This window comes from Siphateles boraxobius, unplaced genomic scaffold (assembly GCF_051911475.1).
Source record: "Siphateles boraxobius isolate OS27281-9 unplaced genomic scaffold, OSU_SipBor_1 3, whole genome shotgun sequence".
Classification (NCBI taxonomy): domain Eukaryota; kingdom Metazoa; phylum Chordata; class Actinopteri; order Cypriniformes; family Leuciscidae; genus Siphateles; species Siphateles boraxobius.
This window is the reverse complement of record NW_027508919.1, coordinates 8,978,875-9,003,260: the sequence shown is the minus strand read 5'-3', so window position 1 is coordinate 9,003,260 and position 24,386 is coordinate 8,978,875. Positions and strand designations below refer to the sequence as shown.

General features: G+C 39.6%; 3 protein-coding genes across 3 annotated transcripts; 2 read left to right on the top strand and 1 right to left on the bottom strand.

Annotated features, from left to right (window-relative positions):
* The first annotated feature begins 147 nt into the window (after positions 1–147).
* Positions 148–3,814, top strand: ttc9c (tetratricopeptide repeat domain 9C). The gene is made up of 4 exons (XM_077247779.1): positions 148–296; positions 824–1,154; positions 2,072–2,254; positions 3,287–3,814. The coding sequence occupies exons 1-4, from the start codon at positions 285–287 to the stop codon at positions 3,433–3,435; spliced, it is 675 nt and encodes a 224-aa protein (XP_077103894.1). The 5' UTR covers positions 148–284; the 3' UTR covers positions 3,436–3,814.
* Positions 3,815–4,034: 220 nt separating this feature from the next.
* LOC143756916 (uncharacterized) lies at positions 4,035–18,178 on the bottom strand. Its single transcript, XM_077247777.1, has 4 exons — positions 17,500–18,178; positions 12,468–12,636; positions 7,124–7,327; positions 4,035–6,688 (listed from the first exon to the last, which is right to left on the bottom strand). Exons 1-4 carry the CDS (start codon positions 17,728–17,730, stop codon positions 4,350–4,352), a joined length of 2,943 nt encoding a protein of 980 aa, XP_077103892.1. The 5' UTR covers positions 17,731–18,178; the 3' UTR covers positions 4,035–4,349.
* A 3,418-nt stretch (positions 18,179–21,596) lies between these two features.
* On the top strand, positions 21,597–23,550 carry map1lc3cl (microtubule-associated protein 1 light chain 3 gamma, like). Its single transcript, XM_077247778.1, has 4 exons — positions 21,597–22,019; positions 22,309–22,364; positions 22,448–22,554; positions 22,825–23,550. The coding sequence occupies exons 1-4, from the start codon at positions 21,962–21,964 to the stop codon at positions 22,982–22,984; spliced, it is 381 nt and encodes a 126-aa protein (XP_077103893.1). The 5' UTR covers positions 21,597–21,961; the 3' UTR covers positions 22,985–23,550.
* Positions 23,551–24,386: the final 836 nt, after the last annotated feature.

Below are 24,386 nucleotides of genomic sequence, written 5' to 3'. Positions count from 1 at the left end.
ATATTGTAATGGTTGGCTATATGATAATAGGGCGCCCTTTTTCCCATTTATTTTATATTAATTCACTGAATATAGATGTGATTGTGTAGGCTAAATCTCTCATGTAATGTTGCGCTATTAATATTCTACCGATAGGAGGCAGTATTGCCAATTGAACTGCAGCAACCATAGCCACGAAGAAGAGTGTCAGGATTGTTTCTTTAGCGTCCCAACAAAATTTTCCTCATTAAACTAGCTTCTGACTGCAGCCTGCAGATTGCAGCAATTTTAAAGCTTTAAACGCTATGGATGAAACGGTAAAAATATACTTTACATGTGTTGTTTCCTTTTATATGTGATAAAAGCGGGGCAATTTACTGCTGCATGCTGTGATTGGGCGCAGTTTAAGTTCAATGAAAAGATCTGGCTAGATTTCAAAAAGTTATGGGACTTTAATTATGTAAACTCGTTTGCAGGCACTCATGTTTTGTGGGTCCGTTTGTTTGGATTTATTTATTAGCAAGAGTTTAGATGTGTGATCAGTGTTAAAACTCTGATTGGACAAACAGCTTAGACCAGCCTAAGGTGGTTTGTTGGTCTCCCTGCCTGGTTAGGCTGGTCTGCTTGTGGTTTTAGAGGGTACTGGGAGGGTTTTCACATGGTCATGCTGGGAGACCAGCTACACCAGATAGGTTTGGCCAGGATGGGAGACCATTCTAAACCTAAAACCAGCATACATTGTTTTGACAGATTGATCTCCAAATGCAGAGACTGTGGCTATATTTAAGTGTCTATAATGCAGCAGTTTTATGTTTTCATCATTTACAACTTTTATGTGTGGCAGGCTTTAGATCCTACTGCAAGGGATGATGGATCAGAGGCAGCGGCCGGTGCTTCTTCGTGTTTGGGAGCCACCGGAGGATCATCTCGTTCCCGTTTGGACTCACAGCTCCAGGATGCCGTTCGGTTAAAGACAGAGGGGAATGGATTCTACCGGGAGAAAAATGTGCGAACTGCCATCGGACGTTATCATCGTGCCTTGCTCGTTCTCCGTGGCCTGGACTCTGAGGTGAACTCTGTCCTGCAAGGGTTTGGGGCTCATGTGCCTAAACTGAGCCAGGAGCAGGAGGACCTGCTGAGGAGCACTCAAGTAGACTGCTATAATAATTTAGCAGGTTTGTAATCCTTAAAAATAAGTGCTTTGGCAGTGTGGAATAGTAGTACTGTGGTACAGAATATCACAACCCTTAAACGTTATAATTTTGCAGACAATTTTATCCGACTTTCTAAGCATGTTCACAGAATTTCTTATTGGGCAGGATTTATTATAGTATTATTATTGGTCAGACTTTATCATGCCATTTGGGTTATTCAATTCCTACTGGTTTAAAACCTCCAAATCAAATGCTTCCATTTCTGTCTATCTCAGCATAACAGTTTCCATCATCTTACCAGGATCCTATTATTTGCTTTCAGCCTTTGCTGGTGCTTATCATATCACCTTGACCACAAGTTAAAACCTTTTAACCCTAGCAATTTCCCATGTTAGTCATACAAGAAATAGGAGATAAGAGTCCTGTAAACTTGGTCCTTAATCTTTGATGTAGGATTACACATTTCATGAAAACCGATAGCACAATTCAAGATCTTGCTTTAATATACACTACATGTTTATTTATTTATTTATATATATATTTATTTATTTTGCAAAGAAATAGGACACATAATCCAAAGTGACAGTAAAGAACTTTACATTGCTGCAAAAGATTTCTATTACAAATAAATGCTGTTCTTTTCAACTTTCTATTCATCAGTGAATCCTGGGGGGAAATGTTTCCACATGTCTGGAGTAATGGCTGCTAAAAATTCAGCTCTGCCATCACAGGAATAAATTGCCTTTTAAAATGTATTTGTAATAATTGTAATAATATTTCATTTTTTATTGTATTTTGACCAATTGCATCCTTGGTGAGCATCAGAGACGTCTTTAATTAAAAATATTTATAAAATCGTACAGACCCCAAACAAACCCTTTTGAACAGTAGTGATCTGTGAAGGCATTCTCTGTTTGACCTATTTCTGTGTCTCACAGCATGTTTGCTGCAGCGAGTGGTGGTGGACTATACCCGTGTGCTGGAGTACAGTCTGAAAGTGCTCCATTGGAGGGCAGGGGACATTAAGGCCCTGTACAGAGCTGGAGTGGCCTCGTTAGAACTGGGTGATGCTCCGGCTGCTCGACAGTTCCTCATACAGGCCAGCAGAGGGAAACCGAACGGTAAAAACCAACCACATCCCACACATTTTCTTGTCTATTTCATTCTTTCCTAATCTGCTCATTTCTAATTTTCAGGCAAACTATTTGAAGGGGCATCCATTTGTAAATGGTGTCCGAAACCGTTTTGGACGTTATCGAGTGTACTCATTCTATTCCACATTGCACCAGCCAATGTACACTCAACGGCTGTCCTTCAAGTTAATTGTAATTGTGGACTAACGTAGGTTGTAGTGATTGATGGTTTAGGGGGATTTCAGATTCAGCAAATGATTTAGCTCGATTCAATTTTAATCAAATTATCGTTGTTTTGTTATAAACGCACAGAGATCTAATTGAGAAGAAAAGAATCAAATGATTTTTAAATCCGGGGTCGTCCCGGATTTAAAAATTTATTTGTCTGTGTATGGATGTCAGATCTTTGCTTTTGTCTCGCTATTTTTTCAGTCTCATGAGAAACGTTAAGAGTTTAAAAACACGTCACAGGACCCCTGCATTCCCTTCCATTCCATTATCTAGATTTAAGTGCAAGGTGTCCTGTGTGAACAGGCATCTAAAAGTATGCCCAAAGTGTCCCCTTAAATTATTTGGCTGGAAATTTAATTAACCAAATTGTCCACAGTGCTGCTGTGTCACTTTGATTTAAAAGGCATATCTACAAATGTGTGCTTGTCCTATTAGATAAAAAATGTATGTGGGAATACTAGTTGAAATACTTTTTTTGTAGGTGTCAAGAAGTGTGCAGTAATAAAAAAAGTTTTTTTAAAAAGGTTTGGAACTTCTGGTCTAATTAATATGCTTCCAGGGAATTTCTGATACAGTTTTCTCAAGGGAATTCAGCATGTGTTGAATTTTGAGGCTGTTACGTAATGTAGTGTTGTTACATTTTGTGGATTGATCCATTTTCTTTCAGATTTAGTAAGATCAAACGCTTTGCAGCTTTCGTTTGAACTGCTCGGTTTCACATCAAATTCATGTCAATGCTTTGATTAAAATTACGAAGACATTCATTTTATCCTGTTGTCTATTTCTCAGATGCCGATGTTAAGAAACAGCTGCAGCGAGTAGAGGAGAGACTCAGCCAAGACTACCAGAAAGAGAAGGCACTGTACAAAGGCATGTTCAGCAAACAGAAACAAGACGAGGAGCAGTTAGCAGAGGAGAAGACACAAAAACTGGTCTAAATGGACTAATACATGACTCAGCAGGAACATACGTCAAGTTAAATGAACTTCGAGTTGACTGCATCCTGAAGGAAGTGGGATGTTTTGCCTCAGGGCATGGATAATTTGCTGCATATGGCATTTACTGGTGTTGAAGATCCCATGGCAGGATTAAATGTGTGACTGAAATCTGGTGCAATGTGGCAGCTTGAAAGAGAATTTTAATGCACTTCAAATGCATTGTAGTCTGGTATTGTATAGCTAATGTGCTGTCAAGCTGCTTCTGTGATGCATTCAGTTTCTTCCAGCTGTGGTGTTATTTCTGTTCTTTTCATTTCAGATGAAAGTTGTCTTGTTTTTTGTTTGTTCATCCTAATAAATATTTTTGAAAGAACCCAAAGCCTCATTTATTTGCCATTTGAAATTGATTACTCAAACAATCTGTTGTTAGATTGTTAATGGATTATACTAATATGATTAGGGAAATGCTGTGATAAGACATTTATTATAAGTCTATGGCAGCAGTTTTGTTCCAGATATTTAATCCTATTGTACCACAGAACTCTTCACTCAGCAGCAGCAGCCTATGCAGTCATTGCCAAGCAAATCAATAAGGATCATTTTAAACTTGAAATACTTTTATTGATATTTCATCATGTTTCAGCACTTTAACAATCTTTTCAAATTACTATAATTTTTTTTTCAAAGTCCTGAGCATGAGTTTAAACAACATATTTTTGTATTTGGTCAGTATATACTTTAATGTACTTTAAGCATAATATTTTCATCGTAAAAACAACACCAGCACCACTATGACCATAAGAGTGCACAGACCACAACAGCATGCCATGCAGATTCTAAACAAGCAGAATGAGAGCAAATCGTAAGTTTGGAAAAGTTGGCAGCATGGTTTCTCCCATTTTGAAATGTTCTCACTAATCTTTCTTTTTTGACTTGTGATTTTTATTGAAACTGAGGGACCTCATAGAGCCAAACACTTTCCTTCCAAGGTCACGGAACGACCTGGAACGAGTGAGAGGAGCTGATGGGGGTGGTGAGGGTGAGAGGGATGGAGACGAAAGAGGAGAAAGGGAGTGACTGCTTCCCTCCAGGCTCTGGGATCGAGAGAGATGGAAAAGACTGGCAGTTGAAGAATGATGTTTCTCCTCCTTTCGCACCAGATTGCGAGCACGTTCAGAGCCTCGTCCTGCGCGGCTGATCTCAAACGAGGAACGCCACTGATTGCTTTCGTGTTTCTGAGAATGTGGATCGAGAATTCCCTGAGACTCGCTTCGAAATAATGCTCGCCTGGACAATCGGAGGCTGGAACTTCTACTGTCCCAACTTATTCCTTTCTTTTTCGAGTTGTTCCCTCTTTGATCTTGCCTACTGGACGATGTTTCTTTCAACGAGGTGTGCCTCCAACCAAACCCTCCAGCTCTCTCATCTCTCTCGTCATCTTCCTCCTCTCTTCCCCAAAATCGTGTTTCAAACCCCTTCCAAAACTTTCCACCCTTTTTAGGAGTTTGAGTGCTCATTTCATCCTCCCATCTGGTGCCGTAGTCTCTGCCCGAATAGCTACTCACCGTGGATGCACGGATGAGTTCTCTGGAGGCATGTTTGCCCTGGTAGAGCCTCTCTCCATCCCCACTCCTCCTCCAGTCTCTATCTTGAGGCCTCCATCCAGCCCCTGCATTCTGCCTGAGGGACCCTCCACGAGGTCGAATGGGACCCTCCAGTGGGGAACTACATGGATGAAAGCGTGGAAGAGAGCACTGAGATGGGGAGTCACGCCGAAATACTGACAGCTGGGCAGGAGTGAAGGGTGAATTTGAAAGTAGCCGAGGAGGGGAGTGAACTCTGGTGTGGGAAGAGCCTGGAGATGAGGCGGGATCTGATTGATTATGTGGGAAAGGCAGGATGGGAGAAGAACGAGTAGGCGTGGGTCCAGAATTGTCCGAATGAGGGCTACCTGACTGCGATGTCATTGCCGAATGGCAATCCGAGTGGGAAACCTGTAGGCGATGCTGTTGAGAAATGTAATCTTGTCCTGTGCCTGCACCCGTCCAGGCATTTGATGGTGGTGTCAGACTAGTTCGTTCTAATCCAAACGGGTGCTGAAATGAAGACCGGGAAGAGTGCAGTGTAGAAACGTTACTTGGAGAAGCAGAACCTACACCTCTTTCTCGCTCGTTCCTAAAACATTCAGTATCCAACTCCACCCCCTCCTCCATCAAACCAAGCACTACAGATCTTGGCAGTCCAGATACACGAGCGATCTCACATACAACTGCTGAGTCCTCATTCATTTTGGGAGGGCTTTCTGAAGCTTTTACAGGAGGACAACCCTCTGCCTCTTCCCTTGAGGCTCCACTCCAGTCTAGAGATTTGGAGAATCCCACTGGACCAAAAGTCTTACCAGTTATCTCCAGGGACCCACGATGGTTCACTGAGGAAGGGCAGGTGGAGATCCTTGGTCTCCTACTCCAGTTTGGAGTGCTAGTGATGGTGGAAGTCGAAGATGAAGGGGAAGCAGTTGGAGTGACTAAATTGGCGGAGAGATGCCCACATGATTCTGTGACCTCTTCTTTCAACTTTTTAGCATCAAAACTCAAAGTCTTGTTCAGGTTCGGATTTAGGTTCAAATTCAGATTTAAGTGGAAGCTGATGTTGAAATCCTCCCCTGTCACGGAGGGCAAGTTTCCGAGGTTGATGGAATTGCGACTTGCATGTTTACCAATACTGCTGAGGTTGACTCTCGCTGAATTGCCCAGGATAGACTTACTTGGAGTTGCACTACCTCCTGACAGGCTGGAGGAGGAAGCACTTCTTGGGTGGAGTCCCTCATAACCTGCAATGTTTATTTGGGGTCCACGACTGGAGGTTTCAGCTGCCACCCTGCAGTGATGCTGATGGACTAATCTGTTGATGTATTTTTCCAGCTGAGTAAAGGAGGGAGAGGCTGGGGGCTTCACAGGAGGTTGATCAAGCCCTGGCTCCACAGGCTGCTCACTCTCTGGACTGGGGGAGAGGCGGGTGGGGGAAGGTTCCTGGCATGTCGTGAACAGAGGGCTCTGGAGGGCCACAGCATGGAGTGGACTAGGGTAAGGGTACACCTCTTTTGTCTTCCGAGAAACTAGGTCAGAGCAAAATTTTGGGTCCAGCTGAATCTGTGGAATGGAGTTGGAAGAAGGTAGAAGAGAGCCTGGGTGAAACCCTCCCAAACTGGAACAAAGGTCTGTCAGGACCATGAGGCTATTGAGCTCAAGATCCCCTGTTCATAAAGAATAAAAAAATATATTATTTCCATTCTCCTTATTTAGTATACAATAAATTATATACTTATTTTAATTAGAAGCACCAAATTATTACAATAAAAAAACCTATCTATATACAGTATATATAAATAATATATGTATATACATGTGTATATACTATAAAATAATAATTGGGCATTTTACTTTTTTGTTGTCCTTTTGTTTTGAATTCCTATTTTCATTAAATGCTTTATTACTGTTATATAGGATTGTTACAGTATGATTTATATTTAAATGACCTTAAATGAAAATATACAAAAGTAGTAAATGTACGACAAATACTATCATCCTGTGTACGTATTTTTAACAAATCTTGCTTGTATAAATAGGCAAATCTTTAGATTTTTGAATAAAACAAAGCACTTAAAGCACAGATTTAAGATTGATCATACCAGTCGAAAAGGGCCTCCTTTCTTGTTTCACCACTGTGTCCCCAGGACACTCTATACTAAGAGATTCAGCCTCCTTCCAATGATTGGCACTATGATCCAGTGAGCGAGGCCTACGGCTGACTTTCACTGACCCTCCAGGAGCTGCCTCGCTGGATACAGAGTAACAAGAGTCTGACAGAGAACTTCCACTGACCGAGTAAAAACCTGTGGACAAGAGAATGATAGATGAAGTCAAAGTGTTAGGGGAGAAGTGCTTCAGGGGTGACATATGATATAAATGATGGGATCGAAATAAAAAGCTAGGGTTAATGTTTGCCAAAGTAAAAAGAGAACTCCCAAAAACTCAGAAACTATGTGTCATATTGAAGTTAAGAGGTCAACACTGAATCATTTGTTTCAAAAAGAGCCCCAAGCCATCCAAGCTATGAGTCATACGCTTGTGTGAAATGTGTTACAATTTCATGCAGGGCTCATTCTTCAGGGATGGCTTAAAGGATAACTGCTTTTGATTTAGACATTTCACATAGTTCCACTGACTGATGAATATATATATATATTTTTTTTATTATATATATATATATATATATATATATATATATATATATATATATATATACAGGTCCTTCTCAAAAAAATAGCATATTGTGATAAAGTTCATTATTTTCCATAATGTAATGATAAAAATTAAACTTTCATATATTTTAGATTCATTGCACACCAACTGAAATATTTCAGGGTCTTTTATTGTTTTAATACTGATGATTTTGGCATACAGCTCATGAAAACCCCAAATTCCTATCTCAAAAAATTAGCACATCATGAAAAGGGTCTCTAAACGAGCTATTAACCTAATCATCTGAATCAACTAATTAACTCTAAACACCTGCAAAAGATTCCCGAGGCTTTTAAAAACTCCCAGCCTGTTTCATTACTCAAAACCGCAATCATGGGTAAGACTGCCGACCTGACTGCTGTCCAGAAGGCCATCATTGACACCCTCAAGCAAGAGGGTAAGACACAGAAATAAATTTCTGAACAAATAGGCTGTTCCCAGAGTGCTGTATCAAGGCACCTCAGTGGGAAGTCTGTGGGAAGGAAAAAGTGTGGCAAAAAACGCTGCACAACGAGAAGAGGTGACCGGACCCTGAGGAAGATTGTGGAGAAGGACCGATTCCAGACCTTGGGGGACCTGCGGAAGCAGTGGACTGAGTCTGGAGTAGAAACATCCAGAGCCACCATGCACAGGCGTGTGCAGGAAATGGGCTACAGGTGCCGCATTCCCCAGGTCAAGCCACTTTTGAACCAGAAACAGCGGCAGAAGCGCCTGACCTGGGCTACAGTGAAGCAGCACTGGACTGTTGCTCAGTGGTCCAAAGTACTTTTTTCGAATGAAAGCAAATTTTGCATGTCATTCGGAAATCAAGGTGCCAGAGTCTGGAGTCTCAGAGTCTGCCAAAATGCCTGAAGTCCAGTGTCAAGAACCCACAGTCAGTGATGGTCTGGGGTGCCATGTCAGCTGCTGGTGTTGGTCCACTGTGTTTTATCAAGGGCAGGGTCAATGCAGCTAGCTATCAGGAGATTTTGGAGCACTTCATGCTTCCATCTGCTGAAAAGCTTTATGGAGATGAAGATTTCATTTTTCAGCACGACCTGGCACCTGCTCACAGTGGCAAAAACACTAGTCAGTGTTTCCCCTACCATTGTTTTGGGGGGGCGCCCCGCCCCCCCAAAACGACCCCCCGCCCCCCCTAAAATGCTGACGAAATCCAGTCATAAAAAAGGAATTTAGTGTATAACGCGGAATTTCACGGAATTTGTAAATTTGAGGAAAAAATAGAAAGCAGTTCAGTACACTTGAAATCAAATCGCGATGTAGACTAGTGTGTGTGAATATTAAAACACAAAGACTATTTAAATACGAATCCTGCATGTTCTGTGTGAATGAATGGTGCCGCCGACGCGCAGTTTCATTTACCACACACACACACACACACACTGAAGCACGTGTGACGCTTGCGCTATTTTTTGGCCTATATGAAGACACAAACGCATGAACTTCCTCTCCAGGCTCTAGATCCACTCTGAAAGTCACTTCGTAATAGGGTTGGGAACCGAGAACCGGTTCTTATGCAGAACCGGTAGTGTTTTTGGTTCTGATGCGATGTGTGGACGAAGTGCTGGGAGCTTATCCTTTAATAGCGACGTCTCACCACATAAATATTAAAATTGTAATGAATGCACTGTCCCTCGCGCTATTCGTATAACAAGTTAAAAAAAATTGCGTCAGATATCAACGCAGAGAGAGAGAATAAGACAGTAGAGCTGCACCATTAATCTTTAAACGATCTCGATTCAAACACCCATGCGATCTTATTCCTAAATGACAAAAACTTCACACCGGGACATTCAAATCTGTTTGCGCTGTCGCTGACATGAAACATCTAACGTTAGCTTTACTTTCTGTCTTTTCAACAACACAGTATCGATATTTCTGTGTTAAAAATATTCAAATGATCACAGAAGTACTGAGATAAAAGTTTATAGTTCGAGAATAAACACTGATGTTAAAACAGTTAATCACCTTTTGAAAGTCGCTTCAAATAACGAAAATTCGCTTCAGAATTTACAAAATGTATATAATGAGCGATTACATCATGAATGCCTTTTTTCAAAACGTGTTTTTGTCTTATCCTGAATCACTACGGTAAGGCTGTAATAAGCGTTTAGACTCAGACTACTTTACACTGGTCGGTTCGGCACTGCTGCGGAGTAGCCCAGTGCCTGCGTGACTCACTCGCGTCATTGACATAAACATAGAGAAGTAGCTCCGGCTACAATGTTCTTCCGCAAGACGCATGCATTTCTGTTTATTAACTGCTAGAGCACTTTAATCCAGTAAGGAAACAAGTGAAGTTTCACAGAAATCAATCATTCAAACCGATTTAAAAAATATTATGTTTCACCTGTCTGGATCTTACATGTGTGTTCAAGCATATTCTACCCCTTCTGAGAGGGTATTCCACTGCTGGATATACAATAAGATATAGGAGAGGTCCCAAATTATCCTTGAGAATGCAACATTTTTTATTTTCCTTCAGAAAAAAATATTGCTAAATAATATGTTGCATTTGTTGACATTGCCAGTCTGTTAAACTCATTTGACAAGTAGGGCCTATCAGAAATAAAACACAAAAAGGATTGTGTATTTTCCCCGTACTACTATTTGTATTAGTTTTAATAATTTTTATTGAATGGGAACCGGAACCGGAATCGTTTGGCGGAACCGGAATCGGAACCGAAAAATTTCTTACGATTCCCAACCATAGACAGTATGTTCCCAACCCTACTTCGTGATAACCGAAGTAGGGTTTAACCGCTTCATTTGAGAACAACTATCATCATGACATAAACACACAGAAACTCAAAAGGTCTTCACGGCAACCCGTCAAAATAAAAGTTCGGTTTAACTTGACAGAAATATATTACTGTTGTACATTAGAATTTAGATATGTCCCAATGTAATAATACACTAACACTAATCCAAATAAATTATCATCAAAACTGAAATTTTTAAGGAATAATCCATGTTTTAATTTTAACAGTAAAGCTCATTGTGCAGCAAGTTATTTGACAAAAAGTTTATTTAATTTCACATGATTAAAATTGATGATAAATGATACAATTTTTGTTTTATGTCTTCATTTTATTACCAGAAAAAACACAACACAGAATTAGTGTTAGTGTGAATTAGCGCAGAATTAATTAGTGTGACATTTTTTTCATATATTTTAAAAAAACGTATTGTTTAATGATTCATAATACATGATTTCAATTAATTAGACATGCTTTTTGATTGCAAAAAAATTACACCACGTATCCGTAACACGCCCGCTCCGCAACACTAGCAGTACACCCCCCCCCCCCTAAAAAAGAATCCTAGGGGAAACACTGCTAGTAAATGGTTTACTGACCATGGTATTACTGTGCTCAATTGGCTTGCCAACTCTCCTGACCTGAACACCATAGAGAATCTGTGGGATATTGTGAAGAGAAAGTTGAGAGACGCAAGACCCAACACTCTGGATGAGCTTAAAGGGTAAGTTCACCCAAAAGTGAAAATTAAGTCATTAATTACTCACCCCCATGCTGTACCAACCCCGTAAGACCTTCGTTCATCTTCGGAACACAAATGAAGAGACGAGGCCTGAGACGAGAGTTCAAGAGATTTCCACGACGCATGGGCGAGAACTGAGAAGAGGACGTTCTTCTTCTAATACTTCTTGTTCAGTTCTCGCGCATGCGTCGTGGAAATCTCTTGAACTCTCGTCTCAGGCCCACAAGGAAGAAAAGGAATAGTCGAATAAAGTCGTTATTTATGGGGGGTTTTTTCAGAAAAAAAGTAGTCTCGTCGCTTGATAAACTTATAGTTGAGCCACTGTAGGCACATGGAATATTTAAACATGTTCTTTAATGACTTTCTGGGCCGTCAAGTTTCATTCCCTCTGGCAGCCTATGTAGCAGTGATCCACCTCTCAGATTTAATCAAAAATATCTTCATTTGTGTTCCGAAGATGAATGAAGGTCTTACGGGGTTGGTACAGCATGGGGGTGAGTAATTAATGACTTAATTTTCATTTTTGGGTGAACTAACCCTTTAAGGCCTCTATCGAAGCATCCTGGGCCTCCATAACACCTCAGCAGTCCCACAGGCTGATTGCCTCCATGCCACGCCGCATTGAAGCAGTCATTTCTGCAAAAGGATTCCCGACCAAGTATTGAGTGCATAACTGAACATAAGTATTTGAAGGTTGACTTTTTTTGTATTAAAAACACTTCTTTTATTGAAATATGCTAATGTTTTGAGATAGGAATTTTGGGTTTTCGTGAGCTGTATGCCAAAATCATCAGTATTAAAACAATAAAAGTTGAAAATTCACTTTACCAATCACAGAATAAAATCACATTTTAAAAGATATTAAAATAGAAAATAGTTATTTTAAATTGTAATAATTTAAGGTTTAACATCTCTTCATCCAGGTTTTGACAGACAGGCACTGCTGTGCTGAATAACATACAACACCAAGAATAGCCAGCTGTGACTAAATAATTATATAATGCCTTCAAATGCCAAACACTAAAAAGGGAAACAATACTGTGGAACAATGATTAATCACACAATTCGCTCTCAGTGAATATAAACAGCTATAGAGCAGCACCTCAGCACCAGATATTTCAGAGGCCCTAGTGCCTTTGTTAAAGGTCCAAGTATCCACACAAAAATATTTTGAAGTGCTCTTTACAAAACGACAAAGGTTTATTATTGAGGAATTTAGAGTATCAGCACCTGAGCTGGGTCTAGAGTCGCAGTCAAGCGGTGTAGTGCCAGGGAAGTCTGGGTTTTGAGAAGACAGCAGATCAGACGGGACGTCCCAGGACAATGTGGACCAGCGTGAGCTTATCCCCTCTCCTGTAGTGCCAAGGCAAGACAGATCAGGGTTTGCAGAGGACAGGCTCTGAAACAGATGGAGGGGTCATGTTACTACAAGATACGGTTATAACACAAAGACCACGTTAACACCTGGTATTGACATACGATCATGATGCATGTATTTGTACATTGTACTTGTAGCTAAACGCTAATCCATCATGATGAATCCCAGACAGCAGCAAAGGACCGCCTACTCACCTGTCAATTGACTATTTCAATAAAAAAATAGGTTTTAGCAGAATGGTATTAGTAGAAATAACCATCTGATTGAACACATACTACATAAACAAGCACACATCACTAAACATCAATGCCTAATATAAACAAAGTGACAAACAGATAACGTGAAATTCAATTGCAATTTAATTTTTTTGCACTTTATCAATTGTAAAACACTGACGTAGTGAATGATTAATTTAGTCCTGAAATCAGAGATCCTATCCTCTAAATATGATCACAGCTGGTCACTGGAGATGCATTTGAGATGCATGTTAACCAGGTGTAAACAAAAATTTGTCTCGGCTGACCAGATCACCCAGACTCATACCAGGATAGAAATCATGTATCTGTGATGTATATATTTACAAAACAGTACACCTAAGCCACATCATTAGCTGGTAACTTTATGATGTCTAAGCCTGCTTTTCTGAGAGGATTTTAAAGGACTAATAACTGAGAACAATCAAGGGAATGCTTTGGCTAAAGTTCACTTCTGCTCAGAAGTTTTAAATCGCTTATCTGCATGAAGTGTTCACTGGGTTTAGCTGTTTGTGATCCCCAACATCCCCCCATCGCAAGGAATCTCCCCTTGCTTCACTTCTGAGGAATCCCATCAAACCAAGTGACTATTGTGCATATCCTGTTAAGTCCGACCAACCTTCTGTCAGACTTTGACACAGACAATGCAGGTGATGCATTGGCGAAATGAAAAAAGCTGGGGGAGGGCGGCTAATAAGCAGAGTGGAGAAAGACAGATGATGAAACAAAGGAGAAAAGGAGAAAAGAAGGGGGGATAATGGGTATTGAAAGGCAGACTTTGACCAGGCTTATCTCTGCTCCAGCAGTTTACCCAAAATTCCTGTCTCGGACTCTAAAACTATATATGGAAGGGAAAACAATGTAAAAGTGAGCAGGACATTTGGTGCAGGTGGAATACTCACGGAGGGGAGCATAAAGCATAAAGAGAGCGATAAAATGATAAAAGAGTTTTAAAGAAAAGTAGAGAGCACGGGGGATGGGTTGCCAAGTGAGACAAACAGCATGAAGGAGGCATCTCTTATGTGAGACCCCCCTCCTAACCACCACCACCACCACCACTCCTGGATATAACTGCCTCCCCCACTTCACTTCAGAGAACTGTCAGGCCTCTCTTCTCTTCCTGCCCTCTCTCTCCTTCTCTTTCTCGCTCTCCTTCTCCTCTCCTCGCCCACACATCCAATTCAGCAGCAATACTTTAACTCTCTCTTTACTGATGGAATATGAACGAGCATGTGCATTGACACTTCCACATGCATTGGACAACACTTATTTCTCACTGTGGTACTTCAGTTGAATTTCTCGAATGCAGCGCAAAACTGCTTTGAAACGATATGCATTGACTTGACTATCAAAAAACATAAATAAACTTTGACCGTAATTTCCCTCTAAAGTCCCTAATTCGTTTACATAAACATATGCACACATCTAGACAGAATCTATACTGCATTATCGTGGTATACAGTTGCAATTTATTTCATTTCACTGGGAAGGGGCTTGGAAGAAGCATTTGCTCAATAGGAGAAACCTGATATGGGTCTCACGCAGGGTGCACTGGCCATTTTCCAGCTACCGATCAATTCACGAAGAAGTGCTCTGGCACATGGAAACTGCATTTCATGAGGCTAATGATGCAAATGGACATAAAATAATGGCAATAATGAGGTGAATATCCAGTCTGGCTATCAGCTCCATTGACAGAGGAATTACTCATTCAATTCCCTCACTGACACAGTAAAATGGTTTAACTTCATATTATAAAAACAAGGTGAGTCTTGAGGGAGGAAGATGGAAGACAGCCTTTCAGCAACTGAATCTGAGCAATCAAACCTTTGACTGAAAAACATATCATATTGTAATATTCTAATAAACCAATGGCAGTTAAATGAAAGACTATATGCATAGTATCTATGAAATCAGATACTGCATTCAGCCATTGAGCAGCAGTCCATCCTAGTGAGGGGTTAACATATCAGTTGCTCTACATGGCACACCCCCGTTCTCCATTTCTCTGTCCATTTCCCTCCATCCTCTCTCTCCCTCAGCGGGTATCAGAGGAGAGGTGATATCTGTGACGCCGACAACAGAAACATTTTTCCATGTGGTGTTTATGCAAATGGAAGTTACGTAGGTGGAAAGGCAACAACATTGCCCCGATGATGACTCACACTTTTGTCTCATGATACATATTGCTGTTTCTCATCCTCACATTTTGCTAGACTGAATGGCTACTTGTAAGTGTCCTTTAAAAGCCTTTTGAAATTGTGAAAACAATTTTGTATGCCATGAAAGAAAATGGTCTTAATCACATCACTTTGATCTAGGAGATCCCGGATAATTATATAAATGCCCTATAATAAATGAGGGATATGAGAAATGTGAGATATTTATGAGCTAATTGCCACTATTAAATGGATTTCAAATTTGTGGCTTCACTTGAGTTCACTTGCACACTGCCCCACTGTCCATTATATAAAAACCCACAATGGTGCTTCTATTGTCAACTCTCACACTTCCCTCCTTCTCCCATTACACAAGCACATACCTAAACAGCACCTGTTATGTGTCCTCTATACCTGGTCAAGAGCCCTGCCACATCACCATGACAAAATTAACATTTTGCCTGTCCAACAGACAATATGTGTAGATTAATAGGAGATTGATATGTCATTGGGTAAATTGTGCCACCCTCTTAATCTACAATACAGTGCATTATTTGTCACATGACCATATAAATTAGAAAGAGCCCTTCATATACAGCTGCCTACTTTTGAGCGATGCATATGAAAAAATTAAAAAGCATTTTTATGCAAAAAAACCTTTTGTGATTTGCATGCCAAAGTAATTTTTTACAAGAAATTAATTTAACATCAAAGCAAATTTATACAGATCTAAAAATATATCATATATGTTGGTGAATTGTCAACCTATAAAACATTTTAAAAACCTGTCAAAATTATTTAATTATTGAATAAAGCAGTTTTCCAAAAATGGGAAATTGTTACTATTACTTAAAACTACAAATACAAATGCTAAATGAAAAAAAATGTTGTTGAGTTTAGGGATACACTATATATCTGCCACCATATCAGTATCAGTTAGGTGCAGTTAAGTGCAACATGTGTTGTCATATAGGCTGTCATGGGCTACATAAAATCATAATGAGAACGTTATAATTGTGTACTTGGGACATGGCTTTTGATGGTGAGACTTTAGTTTGTGTAATCAGGCTCTCAAAAATTATATAAACATTTAGATTTAGATTTATCTGACAATATATCGGTTATCGGCTTTCAAATATAAAGAATTATCAGTATTGAATTACAATGAAAAATTCAGAATATTGAAGGATTAGTTCACCCAAACATGAAAATTCTGTCATTAATTACTCACCCTCATGTCTTTCCAAACCCGTAAGACCTTTGTTCATCTCCGCAACACAAATTAGATATTTTTGATGAAATCCGAGAGCTTTCTGACCCCTCCATAGACAGCAATGCAATGACTACTTTCAAGGCCCAGAAAGGTAAGAAAGACATTGTTAAAATAGTCAAAATAGTTGTGTTCCGAAGACGAACAAAGGTCTTACGGGTTTGGAACGACATGAGGGCGAGTAATTAAAGGTGCTCTAAGCGATGTCAGGTGACATCACTTCTTGTTGACGTTTAAAGTATTGTCAAACAAAACAGAGGTTAGCTAGACCCTCCCTCCTCCTCATCCGCGCACTAACCCCTCAAACCCCACCCCCAAATCCTTCTTGTCGGTAATTGGCTGGAACAGTTTGTTATGTTTCGTGGTGCGGGTTAGCCCAGTTTGTTTTTGTTGCTGTTTTTGGAGCCTGGGGTGTCTGCAGAGACAGCGTTTTTTTTACAGTGTGTTCAGGGGACAGGCAGCTAGCGGATAGCGAGGAGATGTTTGCTGTATGTGACAAAAATATTTTGGCCTAAAAAAAGCATTACATCGCTGCCTTAGAGCACCTTTAATGACTGAATATTCATTTTGGGTTGAACTATCCCTTCTCTGGCTTTTTTCTGCAAAAATGAACCATTGGAATGAGAGAAAACATTTAAATAAAAAGTTTGAAAAAAAGGATTGAGAGAAATATATTAGTAATTTAGTTTAAATAAATGTAAAAAACATATTGATTCAACTTACCAACAACATGGTGCAACTACCTTTTCCCCAAGAAGTCATATTTCTATATTTTTATAGATGCTTACTGACTACATTGATAACAAACATATAAGGCATATTTTTTTATTTTTCCTTGTCTGTAAGACAAATTAAAAATGACACAGCTTTACCTACTGTCCCCCACATGACTCCACTAAAGAAGTATTTTATATTTTTCAAAGGCGCAATCAACATGCATTGTGTGCAGTGGCCTAAAATAGCTATACAATCCAACTCAACCTTGACACGTTGAAGAAAAAGGTGTGCACAGTTCTGAAATGTAAACACAGTCAGCAGCAGCTCTCTATAGGTGCTCATGCAACCTGAGCTCCACTGGATGCCAGTGTCACCAAAACGTTTAGCAGATGCCACCAGCAGGGTTCCACCTCGACGACGAGATCAAAGTTACAATTACAAGGAACATTATATTCCAGTGGTATTTTCCCACGTCCCCACTGACCTGTTGCCTGCGGGAGGTTGCAGCACTATCCTCGGCGGCGCTTTCCAGTCCTTCCCTCTGGTGAGCGGGCGCTTCATTCACGTCCAGTACCGCATCCACCATCTCTAGCTGTCGTCCTCTGAGAAGGTCCAGCTCCATTATGCCGGCCAGAGTGGCTTTCAGCCGCTCTCCGATGCGAACCCGATCGCTCCCTGACCATAGCGAATTCACACAACCGCGGCGTCCGGCCATTGTGCGAGCAAAATCGGTGTTCAAGGTAGACACTAACTGCGGTCGCCGGTGAACGGGGAGAGCTCACTCACTGGTCGCCTCTAGCCAGAGAACCGACTGTCAATGCAGCGTGAGCGCTGTGCGACATGAGCAGCACCAGAGCCGACGGTTAAAATTCAAAGTCCGTAACAATGTATCTTTGCAGCGCACGATAATGCAGAACGGAGGACACTCAACTTTCGCTAGGAGGCACATGTAACAAAGGCATACTTTCAAGGTCTTAATTTACACCCCCGAATAATCCGTCCCCACCTAACCATTTTGAGGCGCTACAATCATCACGTCAGCTATCATTCGGTTCATCATGAAGATGATGAAGATGATGTGGATTGAATCATATGCGACAGTCTTCCACACAGCTCATTGCTGTAAGAAAAGAGTATGAATAGGGCGGAGTTAGAACATGAAAGCTCGCTGCTGATTGGCCGGGGAAGTTTTCGAACAGAATTGACTAGTTTTTTTAAGAGGAATGTGATTCTTGCTAGTAGTTGGTAAGATATGTATTTAGACTGTATAGTGTAGCAACTATATGCTTCTGAATAATATTTACAAGCAAAAAAAATTAAACATGTATTGTGTTTATTTATTAAATTGAGGGACTGAACATTTGTGTTGTAATCCTAGCCTACAAATTTTTTTATTCACCTCAATGACTCGATTCAATTTGAATCGTTTGAATTCAAAGATTCAGTCGCGCGCTTCACAAACGAGAGATGAGCGAAAAATGATTCAGTGCATGAAAAGATTCGATCATTTAAAAAAATTCACGTTCTCTCCCACGAACCACTAGCAGTTGATTTATGGGATCACTTTCAAATATGCAAATATAAAAAAACAAGCGATGACCCAGATTGTGATTTATAACGAGTATGCTGTTACTTTAGTGACGTATATTAGCCTACTTTGTGTACTTTTCCAAATGATCAAATATCCGCTTAGTTGGTTTCAAATAGCAGCTCCTGTCGGCTGCTATGCAACGAGAGCGTCCATTGTAGAAACAAACAACCAAGACTTTCTAACCAGCAGGTGACAGTATCTGACTGCCTGTCAACCTGCGCCTTTACAAACAAGACTTCCTTCGGCAGGGTACAATGGGCTAAAGGCACACCTTAAGAAAAATGTGCGTTTCACTACTCCATATGGTAGGCTATGATTGCATAACAAAATATTTATGTTTTTATTGAACATTGATGGAGCAACATATTTTGTGTGAAAATAAATTATAAAAGTGGTTCATTTTGTTTAAAAATCTTATAAATGTATGAGGTGGCAAGTTGGGCCTTTTATCCCCCACACATGATGTAAAAGGCTCACCACCAGCATGGTTCAAAAGGCACAAATTATAACGTTACAAATACTTAGGCAAGCTAAAATATGTTTTTAATAATGTCTAACTTAATACTTGTTCAAAACGATCACTTTAGCAAAGTTTGTACTATTTTCTGTTTATTGTGATAAAATCATTCATTTTTGTTCAATAAATATTCCATAATGTCATTAAAATGTTCGTTTTTTAAGTACAAAAGCAGTTTACAGTTGTAACAAATAAGTATATTTTATTTAGCCATGTAAAATCAGTGTGTGTTTGTTTGTAAAACAGTTACAATTCAAATTCACCTGACTGCGAAAATGTATTCTTATCCAAGAAGTTCAAAAGAAATATTTATTTATTAAACAGGCCTATAACACAAAAGGTTCTTTACATCCAGCTCTTCCTTTCTTTTTTCGTCACTCTGTATTAAAACTACATTAACTATTTATAGGCTAACTTCCTGCTGAAACAATGAACTGAATGTGAAACCTCAAACTCTTTTCAAACTCAAACTCTACTTTTTTCCCATCCTCTTTTCCCACAGATTTACTTTTGTTTATAAACTCATTACAAATCAGCTATTTTGCCTATATTAGGCTACACTGATGTGAGTACAAGTCAGATCCATCAAAATGTATATACTTTTCACCTGTTTTCAACCTGCTTTGAAATTTCAAGGTAAGATTTTAAGCAACACATTTGAACCAGTGAGGGGTGTTTTGTTTAACTCCAAAAATTCTATTGTTATCTTGACTGTGTTGTTTCATGTCAGGAACATAATATTGTACACTGTTTCTTTCGTATCTCCCTGACCTCATTAAGAAAGGGGGCATGGTGAGGATGGGCCTTAGGGTAAAAAAAAAAGGGCTTTTGTTCCAAACTCTGAGGCGCTTGGACTCCGTTTCACTAGTTATGCAGCCTGTAACACCATATTAACCTCATTGAGTTTGGGCTTCAGTCATCTCACAAAAAAACACAAGAGATAGTTCATCTTAAAATGGAAATTCTGTCATCATTTACCCACTCTCATGTCATTCCAAAAAGTTCTCCTTTGGAATATAATTATATAGGCTACATGATTGCAGAAAAAAATAAATGTTTTTATTGATCATTGATGGAGCATCAGATTTGTGTGAAAATAAATCATAAAAGTGGTTTGTTTGTTTGTTTGTTTGTTTAAAAATCTTACAAATCTACCCCACATAAGGGGTAAAAGCTCACCAGCATAGGCAAAAGGCACATTGATAATAATATTAGCTAAAATAAAATGTTTTTAATAATGTCTAAGTCAATAAGTTCAAAGCAATCACTTTAGCAAAGTTTACTATTATCGGTTTATTCATTTTTGTTCAATAAATATACTGTCATTAAAATATGTTCATTTTAAAAATACAGAAAAAAAAAATTTTTAAAGGAAAGATTCTGAAAGCATTAAATGAGGTCCCATAATAATTTAATAAAGCTTTACAGTAGTAACAAACAAATATGATATTTTATCATATGATATGATTAATATCATATTTTTAAATATGATGGTTTCATTATAAATAATGTGATTATCTCTAAGGTGGACACCCAACTTGATATATTTACCATCTGAATCTAACCATGTCATGTCAACAAATGGAAAAGTCAACCAGCTGTTTTTGTTCTATAGAACTTAAAAGAGTAAGTCAAATGCAAAAAAAGACTATTGACCATTGTAACTATACCCCCTCAGGTCCTACTCGCCCCACTCTGTGTTCAGGCCTCAAACTGGGATCGCCGGTGTGGGAGGTGGGCGCGCTAACAGGGATGCTAAAGACCGTAGTCTCTAGTGTCAGTTGCTAGTGCGCCTCTTGAGATCAGGGGAGTGTGGTTCACCAGCACACAATCACCCTCCTAAACCTCATTCCCATCTGGGTCACGACACCAATGTAACCCCACTCTGTGCAGGCCTCGAACCTGGGTCACCAGCGTGGGAGGTGGGTGCACTAACCGCAGTCTCTAGCATCAGTCGCCAGTGCGCCTTTTGAGATCAAGGGAGTGAGGTTTACCTGCACAGCTCTCACACACAATGGAGGTCAATAGCTTCAACATTTTTTTTTTTCAAAATATCTTTTGTGTTCTGCAGAAGAGAGTCATTCAGTTTTGGAATAACACGAGGTTCAGTAATTGATGACAGAATTTAAATTTTTGGGTTAACTATCCCTTTACGTCACGCATGTATTGTAAAGGTTATAAATGTAGTCAATACAATATGAACTGCAATATTTGGTGGCCAAAACAGTTTACAAATACATTTTTATTTTTTTACATTGTACCTTTTTGACTAAAATTCTGTTAACTTATCTCTTTTTCAATACTAATAATAGCCTATATTAAAAACGAGGCATAAAAGGTCTACGTGGTTGTCCCGTTACTTGAGTTCAGTGAACTGTCACACGTAGCCTATCAACACGTGTGTTGTTCACTGTGGTGTTACACAAAAGCTGATCGCGTAATTATAAATTGAGCTTTCATGGCACTCTCACATTAGAAAAAAAATAGCCGGTGTCTGTGAATGTTGTGCTCATTTAGGGCGACCGGTTCAGTATTGATCCAGCGCGAGGACGGGAGAGGCTGTGAAGAGGTTTTTGAGAGCTTATGTAACGGCTAATATCATCGCAAGGTCTTTAATTACGCGCAAGCACTTCTCATCTTTTCACACTTCAGACTGTCCTCCCCCTACACACACACACACACACACACACACACGAATAAAGGCCGAGCCCCGCGAACTGAAAGCAGGCATTTGAGACAGACAACCTTCCTCCGTGGGCACTTCGTTAGCCCGGGCACAGCCTCCTCCTACCACACCATCGTCGTGCACGTCTCCATCCTCGGCAATCTCAAGTCAAAATGCCTCCCTACGAGAAATCCATGGAAATTATGCCTTTCAAGCAAAGGAAGTGCCTGGGTAGGTCATGACTTCACAACAACATTCAACTTTTTGCAGTTTACTAACTCCTCTACGTCGCTTGTTTTGCATTGTTGGGAATTATTACAGGCTAATTTTATGTTTTTAACCTTTATGCTTATCTTTTTAGCTAAAGACAATTTCCCACAATGCAGACAAGTTGCTATTTAGGCCTCTTTCTCGTGTTATTTTCTTATTTGTCCTTATTATTTTATATTTATTTTAAGGAAAGCTATTTTCAATTATCAGGAAAAAGAAATAATAAAAAATATTTGTTCTTCCAATATAGAAACAAGAAAAGATGAAGTCTGCACTATTCGGTCTAAGTTCCCCAACAAATTACCGGTGAGATGCCTTTTTGAGAAATGTTTAAACAACAATAAAACAGCAGCTATTTTTAACACTATAAATTATGTTGTGTATTTTAGGTAATTGTGGAGCGATACCTTCGGGAGACAAAGCTTCCCCTACTGGACAAAACCAAATTTCTTGTCCCATATGAGCTGGCATTAGGGCAGTTCCTCAGTCTGCTCAGGTGTGTAAACTCTCTTTCTCGAATATAAAAGTAGATGCAGTTTTGGTCTTGTCATGTTACTGTTTATCCAGCAAAGAATGAGTCAATGCTTGTTTTCTTAAGTCAGTGCTGAATACGTGTTGTGTGAACAGTGAATCATGTGAATCATGAATGTTTTGCCCTGCCATGTTGTTTAGGTCATTGGATGTCTGTTATTAGATACCGCCTAAAGTTTCAGGCACTTTCAAGCAATTATTTTCTGTAATTTATGTTTTGTTCTTTCTCTTACAGAAGTAAGATAGCGCTAGAGGCATCTCAAGCTCTGTACCTACTGATCTCAGGAAAGAACATGTCCTGTTTGTCAACCAGCATGGGAGAAGTTTATTCACAGTTCAGAGACCCTGATGGCTTCCTCTACATAACCTATGCATCCCAGGACATGTTTGGGTGAAAATACCCTCCAAAATGACCATGTGAAACAGATCACCGCACATAACTCCAGACAGATGCCTTTCTGAGATCATAACTCACTATTGCTGCTATAAATGAAGACTCTCACTGTGCATTACACGTAAAACCATACAGTCCACCAATCACACCTGGCCGAGAGGACTCTTCTGACCTCATTTCTCAGTAGTTTAGATTTCTTTGATGCTAATGTTGAAGTAAAATCAGTTTTGAAAGAGGTTACAACTGAGCCGTGTAATATGAAGAGGGATGCCACTTGCACTACTCTTCAAGCTGCTCAGTTATGAGGCTCTGATTTCTGAAAGGACACAAAAAAGGATGTCCTGCCCCTCAAAGGACCTGGGATGTCCTGTTACAATGAGACTGGGTTTGTTCGATGCTGGTTTTCTCTCAGTGCTCTTTCTGTGATTGTGCGTCTGTGTTTCTAAAACAAACACAGTGGAGACGGATAAACAAACAACTATTTGAGCACCTACTCTGGAATGATAATGAGTGTAAACAACACAGTCACTATGTACTCAGTTTCAACTGCGGTTTATCCTCAATAAATCAGTTTAGTTCTTGAATGTCTGATTTTATTTGACTTAATGTACAGTATTCTGTTAATGTGGTTTATTCTGTTCAACATGGCACTAAGATTAACATATCTAGTGACATGTACCATCAAAAAAGTGGTAGGGACCTATTTTGCTTATTTGTCATTTGGTTATTTCTAAGTACAGTTTAAAATAAACAATGTAACTTATAAACATGCACACAGCAGTGAAGCAATTCTCTGCTAAATATCTGAGTCAGAGCTTTTTAGTTTCACACCCCTTCTAAAGATGCATCACCTTCTTACACATGGCTGTTATTAACCAGCATCTAATAGGAGGGTTTAGGTTATTGTGTCAGTAAGCAGTCACATGGGGAGGTGCTAAGCGGGTCTGGTCTAACAGATTATATAGCTATAAACAATTGAAAAGGCTGTTAATTGCTTATTAGTGTTCCTCAAAACGCAACTATGCCCTTTATCCTTATCTAGCAAAGTGGTTTAATTTAAGATTTAGTGCAGCAAAAATAGGGTGAGTTGAGGGTGGTAATTTTAAAACATTCACATCTGCATTTTTATTGTCACTTAGGACATTACTGGGAACTTTAGCACCTTCCTGTCAAGTGTGTACTGAGAGCAGAATGCATTAACTGAGAAATGACAATGAGAAAGTTCAAACAGTGCTAAATTGAGGTCTCTATTGGACAGAATGCACATATCGCTGCCAATGCAATGTACTGGTACAGTTATATACGAAGTTACACTATTGTTCAAAAGTTTGTTTTTGAAAGAGGAAGTCTCTTATAGTTACCAAATGCTGCACATACTTGATCATTCAACATACAGTTAAAAC

Bases quoted from the DNA above. Each gene is read 5' to 3' on its own strand.
- ttc9c (XM_077247779.1), top strand. The intron at 1,155-2,071 runs GTTTGTAATCCT...TGTGTCTCACAG, and splicing joins CTGCTATAATAATTTAGCAG to CATGTTTGCTGCAGCGAGTG. The intron at 2,255-3,286 runs GTAAAAACCAAC...TCTATTTCTCAG, and splicing joins CAGCAGAGGGAAACCGAACG to ATGCCGATGTTAAGAAACAG.
- LOC143756916 (XM_077247777.1), bottom strand. From the start codon at position 17,730: ATGGCCGGACGCCGCGGTTGTGTGAATTCGCTATGGTCAGGGAGCGAT. The intron at 12,637-17,499 runs GTCAGTGGGGAC...CATCTGTTTCAG, and splicing joins CAACCTCCCGCAGGCAACAG to AGCCTGTCCTCTGCAAACCC. The intron at 6,689-7,123 runs GTATGATCAATC...CTTTATGAACAG, and splicing joins AAGGAGGCCCTTTTCGACTG to GGGATCTTGAGCTCAATAGC.
- map1lc3cl (XM_077247778.1), top strand. From the start codon at position 21,962: ATGCCTCCCTACGAGAAATCCATGGAAATTATGCCTTTCAAGCAAAGG. The intron at 22,020-22,308 runs GTAGGTCATGAC...CTTCCAATATAG, and splicing joins CAAGCAAAGGAAGTGCCTGG to AAACAAGAAAAGATGAAGTC. The intron at 22,365-22,447 runs GTGAGATGCCTT...TGTGTATTTTAG, and splicing joins AGTTCCCCAACAAATTACCG to GTAATTGTGGAGCGATACCT.